Below are 21,726 nucleotides of genomic sequence, written 5' to 3'. Positions count from 1 at the left end.
CCTTCCCAAGATACCCGTGTCCCATTAGACCAGGGCTTCTACTCCCCAGGGGTGAGTCTAAGCCCCAGGGGACCATGTCTGGGGACATCTGTGCTCCTGGCATTGAGTGGGTAGGGGCTGGGATACTGCTCAGCACCCCACAGGGCCTGGCACAGCTCCCCAACCAGGAATTATGCAGCCTCAATGTCAGCTGTGCCGAGGAGGAGAGACTGGTTTACAGGGGGTGGCTCTTGCTGGCCAGCACTTTTCCACCCACTAAGTAAGGTTCTGAAATCACCATTTGCTCACCCTGTGCCTCCAGGATGAGCAATGTCCCCAGTTCCCCAACCCAAAACAAAAAGGCAGTTGTGATAAATACATTTATTTCCCCAAGGTCCTCCTGTGTATCTGGCCCCACATCCAGCAGGGGAGGACACGAGGGGTCAGCCAGAGCATGGATGAGATTTAGGGCTCATGGTAGGACTAGGGGGGAGGTTTGGAATGACCCTCCCCTGGGAGTCAGGCCAGGGATGCAGGAAGAAGGGGGTCTCAGTAGACCACCTCATACACGGTGGCCTTCTTGTCCCCAGAGCCTGTCACGATGTACTTGTTGTTCCCGGAGATGTCACAACTGAGCACAGAGGAGGACTCCTTGGACTGTGGACAGGAGGGGGCGGGGGAGGAGAGAGTGAGGCGCGGCCAAGGCCAGCACGGTCTGGCTCGTGCTCCTGACCACCTGCACACTCAGAGGGAAGACACAAGGCATCTGGGGCAGTGCCTGTCCCCAGGGGTGAGCTATGGTCAAGGCCGGAGTGGAGACAGGACTTGGGGGCCCAACACAGGGAGCCTAGCTGTGAGGACAGAAGGAGGGTAACAGTTCTTCTAGAGAACAGTGATGATGCTCCTGGGAAGAGCAGGACCTCAGTTCCCTAGAACAGGAGAACCACCATCTCCTGGGAAGCTCAGAGAGGGTGTGTACCAGACATGAGGTCACACAGCACAGAAGACAGCTAAGGCTTAAAGTAGGATGACCTACACCAGCACTCTGCAAGCTGTTTCTTTTTTTGTCCATGCAGCTTAAGGGATCTTAGCTCCCCTACCAGGGATTGAACCTAAGCTCTGGGCAGTGAGAGCACAGAGTCCTAACCACTGGACCACCCAGGGAATTCCCTCAGCAATCTACTTCTGAAAAGGGCCCAGTGGTAAATTTTCAGGCTTTGACCTGAAAGCTCATTTAAGTCCAATGAGCTCTGGCCGGTAAGTGCAAGGACCAAATCAGTCAGTGTTACATCATCTACTATTTTTTTTCCCCCACAACCCTTTAAAACATGTAAAAACTGTTCCTCATCGAGCAGGATGGCTCTAAGAAAGATGCCAGAATAAGTGTTGTGGAGGATGGAGAGAAATCGGAACCCTTCCATATTGCCAGTGGGAATGAAAAATTTGGGAAAGAGTCTGGCAGTTCCTCCAAAGATTAAACAACTCTCAGCAATTCCATTCCAAGATATCTGCCCAGGAGAAATGAAAACAGGCATGCACAGGAGAATGTACATGAATGTTCACAGCAGCACAATTCACAGCAGCCCAGAAGTGGAGACAACCCTAGTACCCACCAACAGATGATGGATGAACACAGTATGGCCCATCCGCACAGTAGAATATTAGCCTCTATATTCCTTAAAACGGAAGGAAGCTCTGACGCCTGCTACATCATGGATGGACCTTGGGGATGTGATGCTCAGTGAGAGAAGAGAGACACAGAAGAATAAATTTTGTGTGATCCCACTCACATGAGTCATCAAATCCACAGAGACAGGAAGTAGATGGTGGGGCCAGGGGATGGGAAGTCAGTGTCTCATGGGGACCGAGTTTCAGTATGGGAAGATGAGAAAGTTCTGGAGATGATGGTAGGGATGGTTGTAGGACAGTGTGAATGTACTTAATGCCACTGAGCCCTGCATTTAAAAATGGTCAAGATGGTGAATTTTATATGGATTTATCACAACACTTCCCTGGTGGCTCAGATGGTAAAGCGTCTGCCTACAATGCGGGAGACTTGGGTTCAATCCCTGGGTCAGGAAGATCCCCTAGAGAAGGAAATGGCAACCCACTCCAGTATTCTTGCCTGGAAAATCCCATGAACGGAAGAGCCTGGTAGACTACAGTCCATGGGGTTGCAGAGTCGGACATGACTGAGCAACTTCACTTCACTTCACAACTAATAACACAAACAGTTTGTGCACAGATGTGGCCTTCAGGCTGACTGCCTGCTTTAGTAGCTGCAGGCTGTTGAGGACGCTCCCCTGTTCAACCCCCACCCCTCTCTGGGTCCTGGGGCACCTGGCGTCCTGCAGTGGTGGTGGGGGGGACAGAGACCTCAGACATGCAGTACCTGGAAGATGCTGGCCCCGTACGGTGTCCTCCAGGCATTGAGCAGGTTGTCCTTCCCCGTGCTCACGAACCACCGCCCTGGGGGAGGAGGGTGAGGAGTTCAGGAGGGCGGTGGATTGGAAGAAGCCAGGGTTAGGGGTGGCGGACAGAGACAGAGCAACTCTCCCTCCCTTTCCTGCACCTCTGCCCTCCCCTGGCGGACAGGAAGCCCCTTTGCTGAGGCTCCAGCCTTACCCCCAAGTGCCAGACAGTGAACCCAAGGTCCCAAAGAGCTCCAACTGACCTTCAAGAAGGGGGAGCCCCAAGAGAGGGTGGCCAGATAAAAATAGGGTGCCCAGGGAGTTCCCTACTTGTCCAGTGGTTAGATTGTGCTTTCACTGCTGAGGGACCAGGTTCAATCCCTGCTCAGGGAACTAAAATCCCAAAAGCTATGTGGCGTGGCCAAAATGCGGGGAAAGAAGCAAAACAAAAAGAAAAACCAGGGTGCTCAGTTACATTTGAACCTAAGATCAACCACCCATCATTTTCAGTACAGGTAGGTCCCAAATAGTTCATTATCTATTTTCTGACACATATTTATTTATTTGGCTGCGCCAGGTCTTAGTTAGGGCATGTGGGATCTAGTTCCCAGACCAGGGATTAAACCCAGCCTCCCTGTATTGGAAGCCACTGGGCCACCAGGGAAGTCCCTCTGTTTGTTTTTTTTAAGTATATGTAAGTTCCATGAACTACTTGGGATATATCAATACTGAAAACAACAAAAAAATTAGTGTAAGTAATGCAATATTTGAGATCTATCTGCACTAAAATAGTATAAATTATATCTCATGCATTTTGGGGACATACTTATGCTAATAAATTATGTGCTGTTTAGTGTACAAGTATATCCCACAAGGTGCTTGAGACATGCTAACAAATTCTTTGTCCTTTAGAGCAGCGATCCCCAACCTTTTTGGCACGAGGGACCGGTTTCATGGAAGACAGTTTTTCCATGGGGAACAAGATAAGAGGGGGTGGCCTCAGGGTGATTCCAGCGCATGACGTTTATTGTGCACTATTCCTATTATTGGAGAAGGCAATGGCACCCACTCCAGTACTCTTGCCTGGAAAATCCCATGGACAGAGGAGCCTGGTGGGCTGCAGTCCATGGGGTCGCTAAGAGTCGGACGCAACTGAGCCACTTCACTTTCACTTTCCACTTTCATGCATTGGAGAAGGAAATGGCAACCCACTCCAGTGTTCTTGCCTGGAGAATCCCAGGGACGGGGGAGCCTGGTGGGCTGCCATCTATGGGGTCGCACAGAGTCGGACACGACTGACACGACTTAGCAGCAGCAGCATTCCTATTATTATTACATCAGCTCTACCTTAGATCATCAGGCAATAGATCCTGAGGTTTGGGACCTCCGGTTAGAGTATGTCCCATGCAATAGGGACATACTTCTATTAAGGAGTGATGTGCTGTTTATCTAAGATGCAAATGTAATCGGGCATCCTCGTTTTCTGTTGTGAGTTTTTGTTGTCGTTATGTTTTGGCAACCCTGCCCCAGCGCCCCAGCTCCCAGAGGCCCCACCCAAGCCCCAGAGACGCACCGCAGGAGGCGAACTTGAGGGACAGCACGCAGCTCTCGTGGAGATGCAGCTGGTATTTCTCGGGCTTCCGGACATGTAGGAGCTCCACACTACTGCTCTCCATGCCAACGGCCAGCCAGTCCTGGTTAGGACAGTGGCCCAGGGAAAAAATCTAGGAGTGAAGAGAGGAGACAAAAAACCCCTTGGCATGTGGTGGGGGGATGCCCAGAGCTTGGGGGGCCCGGGGAGGAGGGGAGCGGTCCAACGTTCTGCCGCTGCAGCTCCTGCATGGAGAGGCAGCTGGCCCTGGGCCTGGAGCAGAGCGCAGCAGGCAACTGCGTGTCGAATCATTAATATTAATCAGAATTACACGGAGCCCCGGGGCCTCACATCCATTATCTTCTCTGAACGCACAACAGCTCTGGGAGGGAGGGAGGGAAGGGGTGAAGCCAGCGAGCACCGCAGCTCCCCTTGAGCAGATGGTGGAAGGGAAGCTGAGGCCATGTCCAGCTCAAGGTCACAGAGCAAGTCCGAGAAAGACCAGGCCTCCCGACACCCAGCCTGGAACGCTCCCTACTTGCCAACACCTCTTTTTACTTTGATTTGAAAGGATGCAGTGGCCTCGTCGGTCTGTGCGCCACGTCAAGCACAGCACAGAGAGCAGTAAGGCCCTCTTCACTCCTAAGCCTTTCTAAGTCTTCCTGATAAATGAGACACATGTGGAAAGAACCATACATTCACAACAGAGAGAAGAGTAGAAGGTTTTGCATGTTCCCGGCCATATAGAAGCGTCCCTGTATAAAGAAGAGGGTGGGCTGGGGGGATGGGAGATATTCACCATGGGATCACCAGATATGAAGCCACCTATCTAAGTGTTGGGGACAGGGGATGGACAACTGTATCCACCTGCACTCCTGATGTCCTTATCAAAGGAAACTTCAAGCTAAACAGAAGGTAAAATGAGTTTGGAAGCTAGTTCCCAGCAGGCTTCAAGGAGACAAATTGGAGATGGGTTTTGAAGGATGGGTAGGAGTTTACCAGTTGGAGGAAGGAAGGGAAAGGCATGTCAGTCAGAGGGAACAATAAATGGGAAGATCTAGAGGGGTCACAGGGCACGGTGTGTGTAAGACTAGAGCACAAAGGCCTTAAAAAAACATGCCAAGGAGCTCACAACCTGCCCCCAAAGCAGCAGGAGATAGGATCTGAGTCCAAGGTACCTGAAGACTTGTCCTTGGCTCAGCCTCTGAAGGCTCAGCCCCGAGGAGCCCCATGATTCTGTCCAGCTCCTTTACTACATCCTTCAGTCTCGATTTTCAGAGCACCCCTAACAGAGACCTCTCTGTGTCCAGCTCCTACATCAGCTTCTATCTATCCCCTGGGGTCAGCAGCTCCTCCGTGATGAGTCCTGGGGTGGGGGTAGGTCAGGAGCTCTCAGTAGGGTCAAGAGGTTGAAGGCTGGGAGGAGAAACCAGCTACACAGAAGACAAAGGAACAGGGGAATGACTTGGCAGGATCATCTGGGAAGATGATCTGAGGGTCTTAGTAGCCTCACAGCTTGGTATGAATCATCTCCTTTGTGTTTCCCTGTGTCTGTCTTTGAAGGACTGATTAAAGAGGAATGACTGTGGATGTGTCTCAAGGACAAGAAAGATGGACACAGAGGGTAGGTGTTTGGTGCTGTCTGGCGTCTGGGTGCCTCAGGGGGAGAGGAAGGGAGGCTGCCTTCCTGGAGCTTGTGTCCCACTCCTGCCAGACCCTGTGTGGCACCTGGGAGCTGAAGTCATGCTGCTGCAGCTGGCGCCCCTCCCGCAGGTCCCAGCAGCGCACGGTGTTGTCCAGGCCCCCTGTCCAGAGCCGAGTGCCATAATCCGAAATGTCGATGCAGCTGGCCCCATCCGTGTGGCCCTGGAACTGCCTGGAGAAAGGAGGGCCCAAGTGTCAACCCTGGAGGCGGTGCTGCTTTAGCGTCTTCCCGGGCAGCACCAACAGAAGAGGGCAGGAGCTTGCCCGAGGTCACAGGGCACCGGCCACCCACCTGACCATGGTCTGGTTCTGCAGGTCCCAGACCACGATGTTGCCATCGCTGCAGCAGGAGAAGCAGACCTTGGCGTCAGGACTGACGGCCAGGGCATAGCAGGCGGGCGCCGAGGAAGTCAGCTCTGCCTTGATGCGAGGAGTGGGTGCCGCCAGGTCCCAGATGGACAAGGTGCTGGCTTCACCACCCACGATCAGACTCCGGCCGTCAGGCAGCAACTTGCAGGAACGAATGTAGTTGTCCCGGTTCTGGGAGGGGAGAAAAACGAGGACAGTAGGTGGGACCTCCAGCCAAGCCTGCAGGAACCCAGCTGAAGAAATCATCCCACTGGTCTATAAGCTCTGCCCCTGGTTGGCCCTTGAATTCCACCCATTGGCCCATAAACCCCATCCCTGTTGGGCTATAATCACCTGTCGGTGCCCTAAGAGCTCTGCCCCTAATTGGCCAAAAGCCCAACCCTGGTTGGCTTATATACTCCACCCATTGACCTATAGCGCCACCCCTAGGTGGCCTATAAGCCCTGCCCCTCTGGCCTGCAAGGTCCCCCTCCCTTGTCTGCAGGCCCCGCCCCATGTGTCTACAGGCCCTGCCTCATGTATCTGCAGGCCCCGCCCTACCCTCACCAGGCAGTCCAGCTGGGCCACTGGCATCTTGGCGCCGGGCTGGCCCACGTCCCACACCTTCACGCAGCCCTTGCCACCCGTGTACACGTGCTGTGTGGAGCCGCTGATGGTGACTGCGCAGACCACCTCGCCATGCGCCAGCGTGTGCAGCTGCCGCGCGTGCCGTGGGATGCCCGCGCCTACCAGTGCATCGGAAGGGAAGGGCACCGGCTGCATCTGCCCGTCCGCAGACACGTGGAAGGAGTAGGCCCTGGACGGGAGGTGGGGCATGAGGCACAAGGAGCCGGGACACTCCTTACCCTCAACCCCCAGGGCAGGGAGGGGTCTTCCCCTGCCTGTGCCTCCATGTGTTTAGGGACAGGGCCCCAGGATCAAAGATGACGTGGCATGGTCAGCGCGATACAAAAGAGGAAGTGGTCCGGCTGTGGCCTGGCGCGTGGGAAGCAAGCACTTAGTAGGAGTCGGTGAAACAGAAGATCCAGGAAGATGCCTTGTGAGTTTCAGACAACACAGTCCAATAGCAGCCACACAGGGCCAGTTAAATTTAAAGAAATGTAAAATTTCAGTTCCTCAGTTGCAGTGACCACATTTGAAGTGCTCAATAGCCACAGATGGCGGATGGCTCTCAGATCAGACAGCCCTAAGTATAGAATGTTCTCCTCATGGCAAAAAGTTCTACCGATCTTGGGGCCAGCTCATTCTCTGGGGTGGGATGCATTATTGGGTATGGAGCAGCATCCTTGGGTCCCATGCTTCCAGAGGCTAGAAGCATTGGGGTGTGACAACCAAACTTATCACCAGACTTCACCAAATATCCTGGGGGAGGGGCAGCACAAAATCTACGCCCTGCTGAGAACCCCTGTCTAGATCTTGCTTGTTACATATCTCTTTATCCAGACAGCAACTCTGGGAGCCCAATTATCTTACAGAAGAGACTTTTGCGACAGGCAGAGGGAGAGCCCAACCCCCACCCCACTATATAAGCACCTCAGAGGAGGCAGGGAGCGCCACCCTGGTACTCACGGCTTTCCCCCAGGGATGGTGGGCAGGGAGGAAGAGATGGATGACCCTCGGAGATGTGGGTGAGACTCAAATGCCATCTGCCAAAACACCAACGGGGGTGTCACGGGGAGGGTGACTAAAACCCGTGTCTGCCTCTCCTGCACTCACTTGCCACATCCCTCTATGTTTATCAGAGGACCCCTCCCCACCAATTTGTTTATCAGCCCCTCCCAAAAAAGGGAAGGTGCCCTCTTCTCGACCTATCCTACAGATGGGAAAGTGGAGGCTTTCACATGAGGGAACCCCAAGTTCTCTAGCTGGAGAATCCTAGCACCCCAGAGTTGGAGGGATCCTGATGAATCTCCTGTCCAATGCTCAGAACAGGGGTCAGCAGACCATGGCCCCCTGCTTGTATTTGTAAATAAAGTTTTATTGGCACACACAGCCATACCCATTCCTGTATTTTTGTCTAGGATGGTTTTGAGCTATGAAAGCAGAGTCAGGTAGTTGTGATAGGAGCCAACTGGTCTGCCAAGCCAAAAATGCTCACTATCTTGCCCTTTACAGAAAACACTGCTGACCTCTGTTTTACAGAGTCACGTGCAAGTGCCCATCCAGCCTCTGGCCTGGGATAACTCCAGTGACAGACATTTTATTCCCTCTGGAGGCATCTACACCCACTTCAGGATGGCTCACTCTAGCCAGCATTCACCCCAGTACTGGGGCCCACACAGACCTTGTCTCCTCCCCTTGCTGCAGCTCGGGGCTCTCATGCCTCTCCTTTAGCTCCTCCTCATGGATATCACTTCTGTCCTCTCCCTGGGCTAGTTCTTTCTCTGCAATCTATCATAATCATTGAAGTCCCTCAAAAATCAGGGCAAACTGCTATACACCATCTGCCAGAAGGCTGAAGGGGACCCTCACATTCCATGTCTGGGGTTTTGTTTCTCTTAATGCAGCATGATCACAGTTGTCTTTTCCATAGTCACAGGTGCTTATCTGTACAAAGCTTGTGGGGCTACTGAGACCGTCAGATCATCTTCTCACATGCACTCACCAAGTCAGGACGCCCCTCACTTTCCCCATTCCCTGGTCTTTCCACGTATAACTGGTTTCTCCTCCCAGCCCCAGCCTCTGGGTCCTGCTGACACCTGGCATCTCTCACCCTGAAGACTCACCATGGGAGAGCGTCCGTACACCACAGAGCCGCTGGCCTGGGGGGACAGGTGGAGGCTGACGTAGGAGCTGGGCACGGAGAGGTCCCCGTTAAGGACGCTGTGGGAGCCCAGGCTGAAGGATGTGCTGAAGGGACTGGACAGGGTCAGGGGACTCCTCAGGGCTGAGTAAGAAGAGACAAAGACAGGTTTTCAGACATGTTGGGCTCAGGTCCAACTGCCTTAGGGGAGTTCCAAGGCTCTCATGTTCTAGCACAGCATCCAGCATACCCTGTCCTATCTCTAGACACTTAACAGATGCTGTTCACTCTGGCCAACAAGCCTTTCCCTTTCCTTTTTCAGTTACTGAACTCCTACTTTAAAACCCAGACTCAAATTGTCCAGCAACATCTCAGGAACATCCTCAAACCTCCCCCACTCTACCTCTAACCTCCAACCATGCCCATCTTGAGTCCCTCCCTCTACCCCAACCCCATAATAATGATGGGGAAAGTGAAGCTCAGAGAAGTCAGGTCACTTGCCCAAAGTCACACAGCCAGTAAGTGTCCAAAGCTGACCTCAAATGCAAGCATGTGTAACTCCAAAACTTGTCTTTCTAGGGTACTGGAGCCCCCAAGAAAGTTACTTCCCCTCTCTGGGCCTCAGCTGACCCCTGCCACCATCAAGCCAAGACAATGAAGAAACAAGAGGCCCAGCATGAGGCAGTGTCTAGCTCAGAGTCATGGAAAGTGCAAGGTAATGCCAGGGCTGTAAGCCAGACCTCCTGCCTCCCCACCCCCATTGTCAAGAGCTCCCCAGCAGGGAGCAGGGACTCACCAATACTGTCTGTGGAAGGGGCAGGCTTGGCTGCTAGCTGGCGGAGGTGACTGGCCGAGCTGGGCCCAGGGGTGGATGCGTCCTGGGGCGGGGAGGAGTCGCAGGATTTGGAGGCGGGAGTGCTGGCCGGAAGATCGTTCTGGGGGAAAGGGCAGGACTGAACACCACCAGACACCTGGTGCCTTGCAGCCCAAAGATCTGGGCGGAAGGTGAGAGCAGGTACACCTGGGGCAGACCAGGGCTCATGGCAGGTATACACAGACACCTGGGGACAGGCCCCACGGGTGACCCCCTGAGCACGGGGCCCATGTGAGCACCCGTGCACAATGCCAGATGGACATCTGAGCATCCGCCCTTGGGGTGCACACACAGGAACCCACGCAGTCTTGGGAGAATCGCGCATGTGTGTGATAAGGTATACAATGCAGCCGCAGGGTAAAAAAGGCGGTGAACATTCACACACTTGGGGCAAGTTGGGCCCGTGGGGATCATGAAAGAAGGCAGTACACAGACTTAGAGGGTGTCACATCCTTTAGGGCAGAGGACCAAACTCTAGGATGGGCTCTACAGGCAGGAGACCACAGCGTGTTCCCAAGGCAAGACCCTAGTACTGCTGGGCACCCACTTGCTCCCCACGAGGAGGGGATGTCCCCCACTGCTGTCCCTCCCCATGGGGACCCTGGAAGAGAGGGGAAGCTGAACCTCCATGTAGGAATAAGCTCCATCTCAGCTTTCTGTCATCGCTTTCTTTGCCTTTCAAGAAACTTCACATCCTCATCTTGTGTGGGCTGCACCCTATCTTTCCTTCACAGGATCACACGTTTTGTGACAACCACATTCACACACCCATAGCAGGGAGTAGTTGGGGCCAACATGGGGACAGGGGGGCCTTCTGGGGGCTTCTTCATTAAAATAGCACTGCCCCTCCCCCTCTGCATCTCCTTGGCATAGGAAGAGGGCACAGGAGATGCCATGGGAGCCCCAACCTTGGCAGTTGCCATAGCAACCTGCTGGGAGGGGAAGCCTAGAAACCGACACAGTCTCCCTGGTAAGTGCAGGGCAGGGGTCTGGGGAAGAACTGGGGGCAGGGACAAATCGAGCTGAACTGAGAATGCCCAGGAGGGTTGGGAGGGTGGGGGAGTGCTTTCAGGTGGTCCCCTACACCAGGCATCAAACATCAGGAGAAGCAAGGAGAAAGTTTTTCTGGTATGAGTCATCTTTCCTTACAGTTGGGGCTGGTGTGTGTGTCCCCAAGGCCTTAACACTCCCAGGGCTGGAGTCAGCCTGGCCAGTTGCCAGTTCTATAGTTTCACTCACTGTGTTTATTTTCACTGACTTCCTATCTATTGCTAGAGACACTTGTTTTCCACCTAAGATGGTGAGTTACCTTTTAATATTATTTACAAAGTTGCAGAATGAGTCCACTTAAGAAGCATTACTGGGCTAATGCAGAGGTGGATTTTTAGGGACATAATAATCAGGAAGGGAATGCTGGAGCACACCAGCCTGGCTCATTTCTCTCATCCCACATCTAACGCGGCAGTCTGTTTTCAGGTCCCTGGGATGAATAAAATGAGTTTCAAGGCACCCCCCCCCCCACCGACTTACCAGGACAAGTTCCTTGGCTCTGGGGAGCGGTGAGCCAAGGCTGGAGGCCAAGGAGGCTGGACTGTCCACAAGGTCCCGACGAGCAGGGATGCAGGTAGGTGCCTTTCCACATGGGGTGGTTGCTGGACTGGGGGGCTCGGAGGGTTGGTCCTGGGTTTGAGGAGGTCATGATGAATGGGGAGGGCACTGAAGTGGCAGAGGAAGGAGAGCTCCTCTCTATACCCTACCTGTGTCCCACCCCGACCTCTAGAATGGACATCTAGGACCCACCTTGGGAGGATTATGAAACCTCCCTGTGCCTCAGTTGATTCATCTGTACAATGGGTTTAAGGACATAAGCTACACAGAGCAACAACTCTATATGGGCTTGGTTTTGTTTCCCCCCATCAAATAGATGAGGAAAAGTGAGGCCAAGGAAGGGGTGTCACTGCCCTGAAGTCATGCAGAGAACCAGGGCATGAAGCCACTTCCATTGCCTGCCTCTGGGGTTCTCTGGGCCTCAGTTTCCCCACCTATGCTATGGACAGGAGGTCAGCCTGGGATGTCCTGGTTTTCCCTACTGCCCCTGGCCCCATAGCATCCCCATCCCAGCCATCCCACAGAGAGGGGAACACAAGGCCCCCCAACTCTCCCAGATAACCCACTGCCTGCTCTGTGCCCAGATCAGACCTGAGGTCAGAGCGGGAAGAGCCTGGACCCTGACTCACCTCGTCCACCACCAGGTTGTAATCGCTCTTGTCCTCGTCACTTTCCTGGGGGGACACGGGGGGAAGAGAGCTCACCCTGGCCCTACCCCTGCCTCCACATCCCCTTACATCTCCTTGGGAGGGTCTGATTGGGATTCTGGGGCTTGTTTCATTTGTTCAAGTACAAAGGAGGCCAGTGGGGGAAATCTCTCAACGGAGAAGAATGGAGAAGATGAATATGAGCACCCAAGAGGTGCTGTGTGGCCTCAGTTTACCCCTCTGTGCAGTGGGGTGAGAGCCGGAGGCCAGGAGCATCCTTACCTCCTTCCCAGCTCTCGACCCACAGAGGCAATCAACCTCTCAGGCTGGTTGGCCTCACCCCACCCCCATCTGCCCTTCCAAGTCCATGCGCGCCTCCCCCTCTACTCACATAAGGTCCTGATAGATCCTTCTCCTCGGCTCTCTGCTTTCCATTTCCACCCAGGCCACTGGGCCGCTCCTCTTCCACCACACTCTCCGGGGGTGAGGGAGATACACTCTGCAGAGCCACATGGGCCAGGTGGGAGAAAGAGTCAGAGCCCTGAGCCCAAGACTGGGTCCTGGCCCAGCAGAACCGAGGAGCCCCATTACTGTTATTAGGATCTGTGCCCCAAGCTTCTCATCTGGAAAAAAGGACCTTCCAAGGGCAGATTCAGTGGAGTTGTGACAATCACAAATGTCCCCAGATATCACCCAAGGGCCCCTGGGGGGCACCCGTGCAAACTGAAATAAGCTCTGAGTGCAAAATGCATTCGGAGCTTGGAGACAGAAAAGATCCCATTAAGACTGTTTTATGTTGTGCATTTGGGTTCTGAGGGAGGCATGAGCCAACCTTGCAGGTCTCTTTGCATGGCCCTGCAATAAACCTTTCTCTGCTCAAAAAACAAAAACAAAAACACAAAACCTTTTATGTTGATTACAGGTTGAAATATTGTAGATGCATTGTGTTAAATAAAATTTACTGTTGAAATTCATTTCACCCGCTTAACTTTCCTAATGTGGCTACTGGAAAATTCATAGTGATGTTTACAGAAAGTTAAATATGTGATTGAAAAGGCATGGAAACACACACACACTAGAGTGCGTGTAAAACCATGAAGTGGGAATAAGCCCTGTGGGGTACACCCATGTCCATTTTCTGACTGTGACACGGTATTTTAGTTCGGAAAGATGTTATCACTGGGTGAGGGGTACAGGGGACCTCCTTGTACATTTCTTTGCAACCTCCCTGCACATCTGTAATGATTTCAAAACTAAACAATTTTTAAAAACTACCTACAGGGCTCACGTGATATTTCTGTTGTGCAGCCCTCTTGTAGATGATAAAAATGGAGAGAATGAGGGATAAATTAATGATGGAGGAATGGATGGAATGCTACCCAGGCATGCATTAATTTATTCTATTGCAAAAATTGCTAGAGATGGAAAATTTGAAATAAATAAAACTCTAGTCTTATGGGCAGCCCCCTACCCTCCCCCCCAAAAAAAGGCTACACAGTGTGAAAGCGGGATGTGGTCTCCTTCTGAGGCCCCAACAGCTCAGAACAAGCAGCTTCAGCCACATGTGAATACAAAGCAAATGTTAGATAAGAGGGCAAGTCCCTGGAGCCCCTCAACTTACCCTGCTAGGGACTCTCTCCACTGGCGGGCGGGGGTGAGGTAAAGAGAGAGAAAGGAAAAGAAGTGGGGGGTTATATCCCATGGTGCTAGAGCACTCAGCCGTCCACAGCACATAAAGCCCTCTTCCCAACTCAGAAACTCCCTCCTCCTTCTAACACCCTAGCAAGGAGTGGACTATCCCTTCCCTGCACCATTCAGATAGATGCCCAGAGAGGTTTATAACTTGCCCAAAGACACATACCCCATGGAGAACAGAATTGAACCTGCAACTCTGCAGCCCGCTCCGTTCCCTCACATTTATTTTTTTATTTTATTTATTATTTCTTTTAAGGCTGTGCTGGGTTTTCGCTGCTGTGTGGGCTACTCTCTAGTTGAGTTACGCAAGCTTCTCATTGCAGTGGCTTCTTCTTGTGGAGCACGGGCTCTAAGGAGCGCAGGCTTCAGTAGCTGTGGCTCCTTGGCTCTAGAGCACAGCTTCAATGATTGTGGCACACAGGCTTAGTTGCTCCACAGCATGTGGAGCATCCTGGACCAGGGATTGATCCCGTGTCTCCTGCATTAGCAGGCAGCTTCTTTACCACTGAGCCACCTGGGAAGTCCCATCCCTCTCATTTAGATGAGTTTAGTGGTCCTGCTACCCTCTCCCCACTCCCCCAGCTCCTGCCATCGGGGATGTCCACTCACCTCTGGACCCCTCCGCCTCCACGCCTGCCCGCTCCTCTTTGGTGACCGCGGCCAGCTGAGCCTGGGCGGCCAGGGCTCCCGACAGGGCCAGTAGTCCCGTGGCACTGCCGCCCACCAGCCCCGCTGGGCGAGGGGTGAGGGGCACAGGGGGGGCGTGGTGGGCCAGTGGCTGGAGCTGCTGCTGCTGGAGAGGAGGGGGGTGGGCCAGGGGCGGGCAGGGGCGGGCCCTGGGAGCCCCCGCTTCCCCTAGCCAAAGCCGGAGAGGCTGTGTCTGGGCAGACAGGGCCCGCCTTGGGGTTTCCAAGGCTACCGGAGCCCAGGTTAGCTAGCTGCCCACCCAGCACCCCCAGCTTCACCACCAAGGGCGGGGCGGGCGCCAGATGACTCACCCCAATGAGGCTGTTCAGCTCCCCAACTGTCACCTGCTTGGCCCGCTCCACGGCCTGCAGGACCTGCTGTTGGTGCTGGAGGTGGGGGTGGGGTCAGGGACACTCAGGAGAGCACCCTTATCTGATCAGAGACCCTACCTCTCAGACAACACCCTCTGGGACTCCCCCCTTTATTTATCAGTCACACCCTGCAGGCATATGGGATCTTAGTTCCCTGACCAGGAATGCAACCCGCACCCCCTACAGTGGGAGCACTGGACCATCAGGAAAGCACCCGCCCCTCTTCTTCTCTCACGTGCTCTATTTTCTTTCTCTCCTTTCAAAATCAGGAAACAAACAAAGCAATGCAGTGCAGTTCAAACCAATACTTAGAAAGCAGAGTTTATACACCAGAGTCCCCGCCTTTGGCACTGCTGACGTCGTGGCTGGGTCACCCTGTATGGGGACCGTCCCGGGCACTGTGGTGCGTGGAGCCCCATCCCTGCCCCCAACACTCACTGGATGCCAGAAACACCCCCAGTAGTGACAAGCACAAAGGTCCCCACCATCACCCAGTGTCCCCTGAGGACAGAATCACCCCCAGTAAAGAACCACTGTACAAATAAGCAGCCGTGGACCAATCACCCAGGTCACAAAATACAAACTGGCAGTCTCTAAAGGACCCCCATGCACCCCACCCTCATCCCGCCCTCCTTCCTTCCTTCCTCTCCCCCCTTTCACACGGTGATAAAACATCTTCGACTGCACTGTTGGATACAGAAGCCATTTGCAGCCACTGAGCACTTGAAATGTGGCTGGTGCAACTGAGGAATGAGATGCCTCCTTTAATTAATTTGACAGAAATTTACATATTAATTTAATGTAATATATTATAAAAGAAATAAAAATTAATACAGATGTAAATGGCCACACATAGCTAGTGGCTCCTATGTTCTCTCTAAGGCTACTTTTGCACCCAAACTACCCAGGATGGAGATTGGGGCTGTTCCCACTAAGGAAGTGTCAGGATACTGATGGGGTGTCCTGTGTGGGGCACACCTGAAAGGGTGTGTCCAGGCCAGGGGTTGGTATGTTTTGACTGCAAAGGGCCAGAGAGTCAATAATTTTGGTTTTGTAGGCCAGAGGGTCTCTATGGAAACTACTCAGCTCTGCCATTTTATAGGGAAAGCTGCCATAGACAATAAGAACATGAATGGGCATGGCTGTGTGCCAATAAAACTTTATTTTACAAAACAAGGGAAGGGCCAGTGATTTAGTCCTCAGGTTGCTGTTTGCTGACTCCTGGTCTAGAAGCATGGAATTTCCTGGGACACATATGTGTGTCTTAATTCACTCCTTCCCAAAGTCCTTTTACCCCATTTCCTACTGTAGTTTGGCCTCTGTCACGCTGGGCCACCTTGTTCAGACACCATCTCTAAATCTGAGACCAGACAGAACGAATCTCACTCCATCTCAAGAGCCCAGAAACCTTGATGGGGTTTTGATGGGGTCCAAACCAAAAGGAGCATCTTCCCCTTTTGTGGTCTCCAACACAGTAAGGGTCCCCTGTGTAGCCACCTTGTGTCAGAATCTGTCCTCTCATCTCTCTGGAGATAGAATGTTCCAGATGGAAGCAGGAATGGGGGTTGCAAAGGTCCCGAAGAGCTTAGGGCATTTGCACAAGGGCTAACTTTATTTTTTAAGTTTCAATGAAGTGCTCACACTCTCTTGCCTTATCTGTCCCTTTCCACATTTTTGTATTATTGTGATTACAAGTACATAAGAGTTACCCTTTAACCATGTTTAAGTGGCATTAAGCACATTCACATTGTCCTGCAACCATTCCCACAATCATCTCCAGAGCTTTTTCATCTTCCCAAATGGAAACTCTGTCCCCATGAAGTATTGACTCCCTGTTCCCTCCCCCAGCCCTTGGCCCCACCACCTACTTCCTGTCTCTGTGGTTCTGACTCCTCCAGGGACCTCCTGTGAGTGGAATCACATAGTATATGTCCTTTTGTGACTGGCTGATTTCCATCAGCATAATGTAGGGACTAAGTACCAGGGACAGACTTTTATTAGGTGTTTACTAAACACCAGCATCATCTTCACCACCTTGCATGTAGCCACTGTTCTAAATTTTATGACAGAGGCACAGAGAGGGCAAGCCACTAGCCCAAGGCCACGTGGCCAGGATTTGGACGGAGGCAGCCTGGCTGCAGGTTTGAGCACCAACCCCCTTCCCTCTCAGCCAACACCTGCCTCCATCCCGAAAGTCCCAGCCCAGCCAGTGCCTAGACCCCCAGGCCAAATCCTTCTTCCAGTTCCCCTCCCCCACCCCCTCGAAGCCCACTTACCTCCTGAGTCAGGAAGGGGATAATCTGAGCACAGATCCCACTGAGACGCTTCACAATCTCGGCCTGGCAGGAAGCAATGGGGAGGAGGCTTGGAGGGCAGGCTGTCAATCTACAACCTCAACTCCAGGGCACAACAAGCCTTGCAAAGCTTGGGGTGAGGGGCCTGTCACCCACAGGTGCAAATATGGGACACAGGCTGAGAGTCTGGCAGAGAGGCTGTCCACCTGATGTCCAGTGCAGCCTTGAGCTGGGAGACAGGACGGATATACCACCTGCCAGACCCACTCAACAGAGATTCCCAGAAAGCAGATGCAGCCGCCCAGTGCAGACTGGGACCTACCCCTGCTCCCCCAGGAGCTTTGAGTTCAGCATAAACAGAGGGAGTGGAGCCCCCGCCTGAAGTCCCAAGTTCAAGCCCTGGCTGGACCCAGGTCTTTCCCAGGCATGGCCCCTCTCTCGGTTGCCCCTGTGCCCTGTGGCTGCAGTCAGCAGGCCATCCCAGTATACCACACTCAGGAGTGTGATGCTATAAGAAATACACATTGTGGGGGAAAGAACTTGAAAAAGAATAGCTACATGTATATGTATAGCTGTCCCTTTGCTGCATACCTGAAATTAACACAACATTGTTAATCAACTCTAACCCAAATAAAACAAAAAGTTAAATATATACATTTGCTCTTTGCCCTGTTCTTGGCACAGAACTCCTACAACCCTAGGGATTTCAGAATAGCAGCAGCGAGAGGAGCATCTTTTGTCATTCACAATAAGTCCATGTCACCCACACTTGAGTGACACTTAGGGATGGAACTTCTCTCAGTCCTACCCCCAACCCCCGACCTCCATGGAGGGGAGAGGTGCTGGGGGTGGCAGAGAGCTTCCTGGTGGGTGGATGCATGTTTGTGCTGGGAGACAGTGCCTGGAGAGGGCATAGAAGCTCCAGGCCCTTCTCCATAACCTTGTCCTGTGTATCTCTTCCATCAGGCTGTTTCTAAGTCATATCTTTTATCATAAATGGGTAATGTAAGTAAGAGCTTTCCTGAGTCCTGTGAGCCATTCTGGCAAAACATCAGACCAGGGAGTGGGTTATGGGAACTCTGATTTATACCTGGTGGGTCAGAGGCCCAGGAGGCAGGGGCAGTCCTGTGGGGCCCTAATCCTAGCCCTGAACCACTGGGGTTTGCACTGACTCTGGGTAGGTGTGTTAGGGTTGAACTGAAGCACAGGGACACCCAGCTGGTGTCAGATTTCCAGAACTGTTCTGTGTAGCAAAAACACACACATTTGGTATCAGAGAGTGGGTTAGAAATAGTGTGGTTTTACTTGTAGGTTTCATCTGGGACCGGGGCTGGGCAGGGAGTGCCCCATAGAGGCTGAACAGAGGGGAAATATGTGAGTGGGTGGGGAAGGGGGTTTTCTGTCAGTCTGTGCTTTGCCTCTGCCTGAGTTACAGAGCTGCTGGATGCACCTGGGTGAGGCTGTGTCTTCCATCTCATACCAGGAGGGTGGAACCAGGCTCCCAGAGCTGGGATCCACCCCATAAAGAGGTCTATTTCATGCACCCATAGGACCACACCATGCTGCAGGCAAACAAGCCCCCTCCTACCCACACCAGACCCAGCAGAACCCACAGAGACCCAGAAAAGCATGCCAAGGCAGGCTCCCTTCACGCACTCCCAGCTCACCCTCACTTCTTCCCACCCACCAGAAAGACCCTAGGCTCTGCTGATTTATTCTAATATTCTGATGGACAGAACCCAAGATTCCATCAACCTTAGAATCTCCGGGTCCCTCTCGTCCTCTTAGAGAACTTTATCTTGGGTGCATGGGTGGTTCTATGATAAAATTCTCACCTCCCCTTTAGAAACCATCAAAAAATCTTGAAGTCAGCCTCAGGATCTGGGGGTTAATCTCGGGCAAATGGAGCCAATTTCAGAACCTTCAGGTATAACTCAGAACCCTTAGATCACTCTCAGACACAGAAGACAGTCTCAGATCTTGGATCATTAGCATTAATCTTAGAACCTTCAGAACGGTATCAGAACCTAGGGGTTCCATCTCAGACCCTAAGGATCCATCTCCATATGTCAGATACATTGGGCTGAAAGGGACCTCTAAGACTGTCCGTCTGTCCCCTTCTTAGGACAGAAGTCCCTCCCCAGGCTCTGTGACCTGGCTGCTGGCCTCTGCTACAAGGAAGCCTGGCCCCCGTCTGCTGCGCACATCTCTCCTGGACAAGATCTCCAGAAATTCATTTTCAAGGCTGAAATCTGGCCCCTGGTCCCAGAGATTTCAGGATAAGATGTCTGCTCCCTGGCCCTGTGACTGCTGGAGATCTGGGTCCCTCTCATAGCTTCCAGACCCCTCTCCTCCCTACTGGACACCCTTACCCCCAACACACTGTTACCTGCTTATGCATTTCGATGTTGAGCCCGTAGGACATTTCATAGTACTGCAAAGGAAAGGCCATCTGGCAGTGTCCATCGTAGCCATGGATGTCCACCTGCACTGGGTGACTGGGTCTTCCAACAGCCCCCAGACTCAGGGGATCACAGCAGGACCCAGAGCCTCCCAGCTCCTTGGGGGCCCAGAAAGGGAGCCCAGAGGAGAAAGCAGGACTCTCTTCCCTCCATTCTCTCTAGGGGGTGGGGTAGATGAGCAGTGCCCAGAGACCCCAGCCCCTCAGAGATGCCCAGGAGGAGAGGAGGTATCCTCGATTTATTGCTCCAAGAGCTGGGAGACAGCCTGGAACCCCAAGCAGCCCATTTTACAGATGAGGGAAATTGAGGCCCACAGCCAGCTGGGGACATGTCCCAGAGGGGTACTGGAGTTGGGGTTCATGCCCGTCGTGTTTCAACTCACAGACAAGCCATCTTCCCCACTGCCTCCCACCCAGTATGACGACCCCCTCACCATGACATAATGTCGCTGCATTTCGGTCTTCTCACTGGCCAACTTCTCACACTCCAGCTTGAGGCTGGGAAGGGGACGGAACGTTGGGATTCCATTCTCCTTGCCCCCCAACAGAGACACCCACGGACCCCTTCTGGGCCAGTTTCCACAGGGATGAGATTGGCTCTCCCCCGCCCCACCTCCACACACCCACCCCCCAACTCCCGCTCCCAGGCCGGCCCCATCCCTTGCCAGGCTCCAAGTGTCCCAGCACTGGAGGGCTGTCCTCCTCACCTACGCTTCTACCTCGAAGCCCTCCTCTCGGCCCTGGGGTCCCTCCGTCCTCCCAGCACGCTGGTGACTCCGCCCCTCTCCCCCAGGCGAGCCCCCTGGGGAGGGGCGCCCCGGTCCCCCACCCCTTACCTGTGGTACTGAGCCTGAAGAAACTGGAATTCTTCTTTGATGCGGTCGCAGATCTCCAAGATCGAGAACTTGAAGGGCTGGCCGGACTGAAGCGGGGTCTTGGGGGGGACGCCCAGGTCTGAGTTCCTGGACGCCCGGCGCCCGCCACCTCCCCGCAGCCCGGGCCCCCACTCACCGGGTGCCTTCCCTGGGGGTACATCCTGCCGATCCAGGAGGCCCTCCGCCACGACTCCGGAGCTTGACGATCTAGGGGGGCCAGGCGAAGGCGGGGTGGGGGAGAGGCTGGGGTGGGGGGTCTGCCCGAGAAAGAAGGGGCAGCGGCGTGGGGCAGGGGACCCTGGAGTTCCCCCGCCCCCCGAGCGAGCGCGCGGTGTCGCGGGGACCAAGGGGCGCCGAGGCCCCCGCCGGGCGTGGGGCGCGCGACCGGCGCAGAAGGTCGGGCGAGCGGCGGCCGGTTTCGGAGGCGCGGGCGGCGGGCCCCGCGCGGAGCCGCCTCCCTCCGGCGGGGCTCGGCCGGGAGCCGCGGGCAGAGCCGCCTTAAGGTGGCGCCGCCGCCCCCGGCCCGCCCACCCGGCCCGCCCGCCCCGCGCGCCGCGGCCCCGGGACCACCCCTTCCCTTACACCCGGGAGCAGCAAGGAAACTGAGGCTAGCGTCCAGCCTCGCAAACGTCGCCACTCCCCACTCTCCCGAGGACCCAAGAGAGAAAAACCAGTTAAACACCTAGTGACCCACTGTGAGGGTAGCTTGGTACGGGGAGGACAGGAGGGGGCCAGAAATGGTCTTTCTGAGGAAATGGGCTTAGACTTAAGGATTGGGAAAACAGCCTGCCAAGCGCTGGCTGGAGAATCTGCCTACAGGGACAGGGTCTAACCTGTAAAAACATCAGAGGAGGGTCGAGCTGGGGGGCAGAGCCAGACCCCTCCACCCTCACTGGGCCTCGGTATTCGGTATTCGCACCTGTAAAATGGTCAAAGCAGGGGCCATTTTTCCACTACGCGCACAAGAACAGCCCTCAGCCTGCCCTGGAAGGGAGTAAACTTCCAGAGATGGGAGTTGGGTTCCCATGGCCACACCAGTGGACCTGGCTGTCTCCCCTCTCAGACCATGAGCTCCTAGAAAACAGAGGTCCCACTGAGGACAAATATGAATCTCTGCCATCAGACTGAGATCTTCCTGAGGGTGGGGCTCCATCTCCCATTGCAGACTGCACATATCCAGTGACGTGGGAGGTGGGACATTCTTATTCCCATCTTGCTCATGAGAAACTTCAGGGTCGTTTGTTAAGTCAATCAACAAACATGTGTGGAAAGCCTAGTGTGGACCAGACACTGCTCCAGGCCCAGAAGTTCAACAGGGAACCAAACAGAGAAAACCCCTGGCCTGGTGTTAATATCTGCACCCATGTCTGTAGGTGAGTGAGCAGAAGCATACAAAAGCCCTGTTGAATGTATTGAG

General features: G+C 53.8%; 1 protein-coding gene across 6 annotated transcripts; it reads right to left on the bottom strand.

Moving 5' to 3' along the window:
- Window positions 1–347: 347 nt before the first annotated feature.
- On the bottom strand, window positions 348–20,763 carry TLE2 (TLE family member 2, transcriptional corepressor). 6 transcript variants are annotated; one of them, XM_055547346.1, is made up of 20 exons: window positions 20,446–20,763; window positions 20,271–20,368; window positions 19,869–19,932; window positions 19,363–19,407; window positions 16,956–17,018; window positions 14,620–14,694; window positions 14,231–14,414; window positions 13,548–13,567; window positions 12,318–12,425; window positions 11,909–11,953; window positions 11,202–11,351; window positions 9,594–9,732; window positions 8,781–8,941; window positions 7,624–7,700; window positions 6,595–6,850; window positions 5,978–6,225; window positions 5,710–5,857; window positions 3,964–4,114; window positions 2,372–2,448; window positions 348–636 (listed from the first exon to the last, which is right to left on the bottom strand). In XM_055547346.1, exons 1-20 carry the CDS (start codon window positions 20,467–20,469, stop codon window positions 529–531), a joined length of 2,241 nt encoding a protein of 746 aa, XP_055403321.1. In that variant the 5' UTR covers window positions 20,470–20,763; the 3' UTR covers window positions 348–528. The 6 variants fall into 6 exon arrangements, with proteins under 6 accessions (XP_055403321.1, XP_055403328.1, XP_055403325.1 ...); XM_055547353.1 differs by having other exon boundaries at window positions 6,601–6,850; XM_055547350.1 differs by having other exon boundaries at window positions 14,231–14,411.
- Between the last annotated feature and the right edge of the window lie 963 nt (window positions 20,764–21,726).

The sequence above is a fragment of the Bubalus kerabau genome, chromosome 1 (assembly GCF_029407905.1).
Source record: "Bubalus kerabau isolate K-KA32 ecotype Philippines breed swamp buffalo chromosome 1, PCC_UOA_SB_1v2, whole genome shotgun sequence".
Lineage (NCBI taxonomy): Eukaryota > Metazoa > Chordata > Mammalia > Artiodactyla > Bovidae > Bubalus > Bubalus kerabau.
Note: the sequence above shows the minus strand (reverse complement) of the source record. Positions and strands in the feature narration are given on the sequence as shown.